Consider the following 8690-nt stretch of genomic DNA (forward strand, 5'->3'; position numbering starts at 1 on the left):
CGATGATGCTGTAAGGTCGGATGAAGAAGATGTTGATACAACTAATGTTCCTGACGTTGAGAATACAAACGAAAAAGAGGTGGCTAATGTGCCACTTTTAAATAATTTAAAGGAGTGGACTCGAGATTATTAAGTTTATATCTTCAATATAATTCTATTAATATTTTTTTTGTTTTGTTAATATCTTTAACTAATATGATTAATCGATATTTCTTTTGTCAAATGTTTGATGTTAATGTTATTAAAAATGAATTAAAATGGTAATAAAGCTGATTTAAGAACCGCTGTTTCATTGAATAATTTCAAAATACGCGACGCCACACTAGGGAGGGGGGAGTCTCAGAAATACCAGCTGTGACAAGGACTGGGAAAGGGGTAAAAAATCATGAAATTAATAAGGTTTCCACTTCGTTATTAGAAAATTAGATTAAATGAGCTACTGCGTTAAGTCGTGAATCTACGTCGCTTTGACTTATTGATCTATTGGGTATTCCCAACTATTTACTAGTCAAATAGCAATGAACTACCTGGATTTGTGAAGCTTGCATGAAAGTACTGAAGTTTTTGTTTATGGATTGCCTTGCACTCACAAAGCGACGAGAGAGCCATCGGGAGCTGAGACTCTTCCCCACCTTTTATTTGAAGATCTAGACTTAACCTTGTAGAATGAAAGCTACGCAAAATTTGTTTCGTTTGTATTCGATCGTCATATACTTCATTAATTGGATAAATATTTTAAAAAATTGTTTCTTTAATTCCATATTATCAAATACGCCGAACATTTTGAAAATAATTTCTATTAGTTTCTCGTGGTAACTATTATATATTTTTATTCCTGAAGCTGTAATATGTTCTTTTCCTGAAATACGGCAGACGGTTTTTTTAGTTTGCCCACCCGGTATATTTGTTTAGGAAAAGTTTAAACAGGCATTCAAGCTCAAAATGTTATCAAACCTCCGAATTCTTTAATGCAGCTCGGATTTTCCTGAAAATTTAGAATTAAGCTCATCTCACCCTCCACATCAAAGTCTACATAGTCGCAAGGTGTGCAAATAGTTTTTAAGGGGTGTAAATCACCCCTTATCGAAAAATACTAAAATTATAGTTTTTCCTACTTTTTTTCGATTCAAATGTTTTCCGTTTATGCAGCATAAATATCTTAACATATTCTATAATAAAAAGTTTATATATTTTGAATTATCAACCCTTAAAAATCTTCAAAAACTACCCTTTTGATGAAAATAATATAGGAAAAAATCTTTTAACGATTTAAACATTGCAATTTCATTATTACTGTTAAAAATTCATAGTATTTTAATAAAATTTAGTTATTAATTTTTATTATTCAACCCTTAAAAACAACCCCATTGCAGAGAATGAAATAAAAATAAATCTAATGACTGAAAACTTTTAGATTTTGCATTCTTTTTGGTATTAATGTTTATTGTCTCTATTTGAAGTAATTTTTAATTGTGTATAACTTGTCAACCCTTAAGAACCACCCTTTTTATAAAAAATAAAAAAAAATTAATTTAATGACTGTTGATGTTTTGATTTTGAATTCTTTCGGTATTCAAGTGTATTTCCCACACACGAAGTGATTTTTCATTCACTACACCCTGACACCCCTTAAGAACCACCCCTTTACCAAGATTATAAGTATATCATCTCTTGGTACTCTCAAATGTACCTTCAGGCAACTAAGCATCAACAGAAAAAATCCGTGCGTACTTTTTCATAACCTATAATTCACAAAAAAAAATTCAAATTTTTATTTCTTATGTAACTCCATTAATTTTGAAGCTATCACATCTTACAAAAAACAATTTTAAAGGTAAATTTCAGGGCTACAAGCCTATGTACGTTAGAAGGGTTTGATATCTTCCATATTTTATTAATAAAGGGTCAAAGGGCTGTGGATAAGCAATCCTAACACTATAGTGACAGATTAATTTGGTTATAACTCCGTCAATTTTTATGCTACAAAAAAAATAATAAAAGCAAAATAATTGTCATAAAAAATGCTTCAATTTTATTGTTTATTTGTTTTTCTATCTTTCATAGTCATGGAGAAACAATGAGCAATAAATTTTTTTTTAAATAAAAAAAATATGCTAATTGCTAATGCTAATTTTTTTTCGAAATTATGCATTTCTAATCAGCCAAATTTTCAGATGTCGTAAATAACACCCGAATAAATTATTTAGCACAAGGAATAAGTTTAATTTCGATTTTCAATGAAATGGCATTAGTTTTAGTGCAATTTTTTTAGCTTTAATTATTTTACATCATATCTCACTGAAATTCTAGTCGAAACGACTTTTAACAGTAATCATTCGAAAGGTCTCTTCAAGCTCTTGAAAAAGTATCCTATGACTTTTTGTCGAAAAATGTACCCTTTTCCCGTTATTTGAGGTGAAACGCTCAATTGCGTAAAACAAAAGCTATTCAATATCTATAACTTGCTTTAGGTAGAACATTAAGATCTTAAAATATATATTAATTTGTTTGTTTTCTTATAAACTTCATTTTTGTTACTCACACTTTTTTCGATAAAATGCATCATTAGAGAGTTATACGTAAAAAACTATTGAAAAATGCGTTTTTTGCCGAAAAATCGTACTTTTCAATTGCGAATAACTCAAAAACTATTAATCTGGCGAAAAAACCTTATACGACATTTTTTACTTTAAATTTGCTGATCTGTCGATTTCTGGATTTATTTTGGGTGAAAATTTTTCGACAGGATGAGAATCGTTTAAAATAATTTTAATTGTATACATAGTACATAATCGTGAGGGATATTTTTGATTTATTTCAAATGTTTTACTATTTTTGGTGTTTGATGGTCAATTTGAACGGATATCAATCATGTACTAATCCAAAATCAACGTGATCAACGATATGGAAATATTGGAAAGTATCCTATTAAGCACCTTCTGAAACTAATTACGAATCGAACAGACATTTGTACAGGTTGGTACGGATTTTCTTAGACAATTTTTTTTTGTATGAATGACACGTAACCGTACCACACGACGCCCGCCTGTTAAGGCTCCCGATTATTTGTAAAATATACAAATTTCTGACACTTGTAACATGCATGCAATGCGGCTATTAAATTCTTTCTTCTTTTAGTTCAGGGAAAGTTCGTTACGATATGGAATATTCATCAATTAATGAAATTTATGTGAAATATGCGATAAGAAATCACTCTATTAATTGATAAAATTTGTATTGAAACCTATTTATACAGAATATTACAAATAGTGGATAATGGAGATGAATAAATATATATTTAAGGGTTGCTTATTAGGTTTTGAGATATGGCAACATTGATGTGAATATGTTAAATCAACATTCCTATCATATGAATGCTATTTGAGTTGTTTAGAGGTATTTGAAACATTCATCTTGGTCTAAAAATGGAATTAAATTGAACGAAAACATTTTCTATGACTTCGACGTGGATTCAATCGTGTCCGTACGTCGCTACAAGACGTCTATGAGATCGTGACAGGCAACAAATTATGAAGCTATGTCTTTGAACCCTAAAGTAAACAACAATTGATTGTATGGGTCTTTCAAGATGAGCAAAATCCAATATTGAGTTGTTTGAGCACTTCGAAGCAAATAATTGACTGTTTTTTTTGAAATAACTAGACATTTCCCCACCGTTCCATAAGGAAAACGTAAAACCGTCAATTCTGAATGGCATACAAGCATTTTTTTGCCAGAAATGTTCGAAAAAATTGAGGAAACTAATCACCATGACAAAGCGAATTCTCACAGTCGAAACATCGAATTGATGGGTCGTCCATCGTATAATCCTTATCTGGCACCAAATAACTTTTTCTTATTTCTGCAGATCAAAAATAAATGGCGACGTCGACGTTTTTTCTACAATTAAAGCAGCCGTTGATGCGTTGAAATCATATACATTTGAAAGTACCGCAATTGAAGTAAAAAACTTCTTAAATTATAATTATGCAGCTTTGTATATTACGAGGTGTGTCTAAAAATTGTTGTTTCATCAAGATAATGCACCGCATCACGCAGTTATCAATTATTAGAGTACCTTTAGGTGTACTACCGAGTAAATAGCGCCCTCTATGAGAGTCAGATATAAAAACAAATTCATCGGATGTATCAACTTCCGAATCATATTCGTTGCAATGTTGCCAGTAGTTTCGGAAAAATCGTAACTAACTTTTTTTCTTCAACTCCCTTTATATTAAATAAATATTTTAGTTAACAAACCCCAAATATTTTAAGGGTACCAATCCTGAATATTAATGAATATACAACTTCTCTTTTAATTAAGAAATAATTTAATTGTAATTTTATTCTGATATCAAAAATATTTGATAATAATCGAAATTTATTATCTAAAAAGTAAGTCTTATTATTTTCCTGATAAACGTAATGAGATAATTTGAATATAACAATGAGTATATTATTAAAACCCAGGTGAAATTAACAGTAATTTTGCTATCAAAGTCTGTTATCAGTAATCATTTAAAATGACTGTAGAAATAAAAAAATTAGATGCGTTATTGGGAAAATATATGGAACCGAATGAAAACATAAAAACTACTAATTACACGACATTAACTGAATTTGGTGATAATTATGGGAGTATTATGTTCAAATTGGATGTGGTTATAGAAAACAAAGCGAAGAAAGAAGAAAAAACATTGAATTTAGTAGCGAAAATATTACCAGGTACCGAATTATTTAGAAAAGTTTTCAACGTACAAAAAACATTTTCGAACGAATTCGCTTTCTATGATAAAGTCATACCTACTTTGGAAGATTTCCAAAAGGAAATAGGAGTCGAAACCTTCGACCTATTCCCTAAATGTTACGGTACCAGGAAGAATTTATTGGGTAACGGTAATGATACTATAGACGACGATGCCGTTTTGTTAATGGAAAATTTGAAAACTCAAGGTAAATATTTCAATAACTATCAATAAGTTTATAGACTCGCCTAGAAACAATATTCGTTCTATAGTAATTAATTTTATCATTTAATATAGTTGTTTTCGAGTATTCTTAACACATAAAAAGAAAAAAACGTCGCTGGGGGCTAAATCCAGAAAATACGGTGGGTGTGGAACTGATTCAAAGACTAATTCATGCAATTTTCATCATTGTTTTCTTTGATTTCTTTCACAGTCCATTATAATGTGATTTTTTCATTCCCAAATCGAGCTGTACTTCTAATAAACTCAATGGCTACGTTCATGGTTTTTTCCTTGTTAAAATAACCGTTGAATTGTATCCACATTCCATAATTCTGTTACGAATCGATTTCTGCATTCTTAACGTTTTGTAGTCGATTCATTACGTGTAGTCCACTCAGCTGAAACTCTATGGGACTCTAAGGTGAAATAATTGAGATATGTTTCATCCATGGTCACTTATCAGATTTATTGCACTGGAATAGCTCCAAACACTGCTCATGAATGATGGTTATTTTATTATTTAATTGGGTTGTCTTCGAGTTCAATTTGTCTTTAGTCTTTCCCGAGCTTATTCTTGATGTCTAAAAAGAGGAAAAAGTCGCTAAAGGCTAAATCCAGGAAATACGGTGGGTGTGGAACTGATTCAAAGACTAATTCATGCAATTTTCATAACCGTTCTCTTTGATTTCAGTCACAGTGCATTGTATTGTGATTTTGTCTTCTCTAAATGGTAATTTCATTATTTATTATAGTTGTCTTAGAGTTCAATTTGTCTTTAGTCTTCCCCGAACTTATTCTTGATGTCTAAAAAGAGGAAAAAGTCGCTAAAGGCTAAATCCAGGAAATACGGTGGGCATGGAACTGATTCAAAGACTAATCCATGCAATTTTCAAAATCGTTTTCTTTGATTTCAGTCACAGTGCACTGTATTGTGATTTTTTCTTCTCTAAATGGTAATTTCATTATTTAATATAGTTGTCTTAGTGTTCAATTTGTCTTTAGTCTTTCCCGAGCTTATTCTTGATGTCTAAAAAGAGGAAAAAGTCGCTAAAGGCTAAATCCAGGAAATACGGTGGGTGTGGAACTGATTCAAAGACTAATTCATGCAATTTTCATGATCGTTTTCTTTGATTTCAGTCACAGTACACTGTATTGTGATTTTTTCTTCTCTAAATGGTAATTTCTTTATTTATTATAGTTGTCTTAGAGTTCAATTTGTCTTTAGTCTTTCCCGAGCTTATTCTTGATGTCTAAAAAGAGGAAAAAGTCGCTAAAGGCTAAATCCAGGAAATACGGTGGGTGTGGAACTGATTCAAAGACTAATTCATGCAATTTTCATAATCGTTCTCTTTGATTTCAGTCACAGTGCATTGTATTGTGATTTTGTCTTCTCTAAATGGTAATTTCATTATTTAATATAGTTGTCTTAGTGTTCAATTTGTCTTTAGTCTTTCACGAGCTTATTCTTGATGTCTAAAAAGAGGAAAAAGTCGCTAAAGGCTAAATCCAGGAAATACGGTGGGCATGGAACTGATTCAAAGACTAATCCATGCAATTTTCAAAATCGTTTTCTTTGATTTCAGTCACAGTGCACTGTATTGTGATTTTTTCTTCTCTAAATGGTAATTTCATTATTTAATATAGTTGTCTTAGTGTTCAATTTGTCTTTAGTCTTTCCCGAGCTTATTCTTGATGTCTAAAAAGAGGAAAAAGTCGCTAAAGGCTAAATCCAGGAAATACGGTGGGTGTGGAACTGATTCAAAGACTAATTCATGCAATTTTCATGATCGTTTTCTTTGATTTCAGTCACAGTACACTGTATTGTGATTTTTTCTTCTCTAAATGGTAATTTCTTTATTTATTATAGTTGTCTTAGAGTTCAATTTGTCTTTAGTCTTTCCCGAGCTTATTCTTGATGTCTAAAAAGAGGAAAAAGTCGCTAAAGGCTAAATCCAGGAAATACGGTGGGTGTGGAACTGATTCAAAGACTAATTCATGCAATTTTCATAATCGTTCTCTTTGATTTCAGTCACAGTGCATTGTATTGTGATTTTGTCTTCTCTAAATGGTAATTTCATTATTTAATATAGTTGTCTTAGTGTTCAATTTGTCTTTAGTCTTTCACGAGCTTATTCTTGATGTCTAAAAAGAGGAAAAAGTCGCTAAAGGTTAAATCCAGGAAATACGGTGGGCGTGGAACTGATTCAAAGACTAATCCATGCAATTTTCATTATCGTTTTCTTAGATTTCAGTCACAGTGCATTGTATTGTGATTTTGTCTTCTCTAAATGGTAATTTCATTATTTAATATAGTTGTCTTAGTGTTCAATTTGTCTTTAGTCTTTCCCGAGCTTATTCTTGATGTCTAAAAAGAGGAAAAAGTCGCCAAAGGCTAAATCCAGGAAATACGGTGGGCGTGGAACTGATTCAAAGACTAATTCATGCAATTTTCATCATCGTTTTCTTTGATTTCTGTCAATAATAATATTTTTTTAGGTTATGTCAACGTGAACCGAAAAACTGGTTTCAATTTTCAAACAACGAAGCTTCTACTAACAGATCTAGCGCGATTCCACGGAGGATTTTTATCACTAAAATTATCAAAACCTGATTTATTCCAAAAGAATGTTCAACCGTATTGTCACGATTTCGTACCCATAGAAGACACGGTGAAAATGCAAGTGATATTTAGGGATATTTTCGAGGAAATTTGTAAAGAAAATAAAAATTATTCATCGTACATTTCCAAGTTTGGATATTGGGGTGATAAACCGAGACCTAAACCAAGAGAACCTTTTTCCACTGTGATACACTCCGATCTATGGGTTAATAACATGATGCATCTTTTCAAAGATGACGTAGCTGTAAAAAACAAGATAGTAGACTTCCAATCGTACACTTACGGATCTCCCGTAGCTGACATATTCTTCTTTCTGTGGACAAGCGTACAGAAAGATGTTTTAGAACAACATTTAGATACGTTATTGGAGTTTTATCATAAAGAACTTGTACAAGTATTGAGGAATCACAAATGCTACATCGATTTTAGTTATAAACAATTTCTAGATGAAATAGGAATTGAATCTGATTATGGTTTTTCGCACTCTTTGGCGTTTCTCATGATGTTAAATATTGACGAGAAACAAAATGAAGAATATGACGCTAAAGCCATTACTAGAAAATTACCCGCTTCTTTCAAAGCTAAAATATACTTCATGCTTACCGAATGTGATAAAAGACATTGGATTCCTTAGAGAAAAAAAAAAGGAACGAGTTTCAGATTATGTTATACATTATTGTTTTTATAAAATGTTAATAAATGAATTTCAAAACTCTTCTTTTTCCTTTTCAAGTATCATCTTTTATCCATTATTCACATTTTCAATGGATATTGAATCGTGGATCAAAAGATTTTTATAAAAATCAATTCCTTGGAATAGAATTCTCGAGGAGAGATTTGAAATGAGCTGGTTCTCAATTTGTAGATTCATTTTCTAATAAACTTGATTCCAATCCACTTGATCGTTGTTTGAAGTTTCAACAAGTTCTGTAATCATCACATCATCGTCATCTAGTTGTGCTCACTGCTGGACAAAGGTCTCCCTTAGTCTTTAGCACTATGGACGGTCTTTAGCAAGTGAGATCTCCGTTTTGGTGGGAATCTTTTTCACTCAATTACTTCATTGGTTCATCGAATGTATGTTCTTCTGGCCAGCTGTC

General features: G+C 31.4%; 1 protein-coding gene across 1 annotated transcript; it reads left to right on the plus strand.

The window, feature by feature from the left end:
- The first annotated feature begins 4441 nt into the window (after positions 1-4441).
- Positions 4442-8302, plus strand: LOC130447058 (uncharacterized). Its single transcript, XM_056783681.1, has 2 exons — positions 4442-4953; positions 7467-8302. Exons 1-2 carry the CDS (start codon positions 4524-4526, stop codon positions 8222-8224), a joined length of 1188 nt encoding a protein of 395 aa, XP_056639659.1. The 5' UTR covers positions 4442-4523; the 3' UTR covers positions 8225-8302.
- Positions 8303-8690: the final 388 nt, after the last annotated feature.

Source organism: Diorhabda sublineata, chromosome 7 (assembly GCF_026230105.1).
Source record: "Diorhabda sublineata isolate icDioSubl1.1 chromosome 7, icDioSubl1.1, whole genome shotgun sequence".
Lineage (NCBI taxonomy): Eukaryota > Metazoa > Arthropoda > Insecta > Coleoptera > Chrysomelidae > Diorhabda > Diorhabda sublineata.

Excerpts from the sequence above, each read along its gene's own strand:
- LOC130447058 (XM_056783681.1), top strand. The coding sequence starts at position 4,524 with ATGACTGTAGAAATAAAAAAATTAGATGCGTTATTGGGAAAATATATG. Across the intron at positions 4,954-7,466 it reads GGAAAATTTGAAAACTCAAG|GTTATGTCAACGTGAACCGA; the intron begins GTAAATATTTCA and ends ATATTTTTTTAG.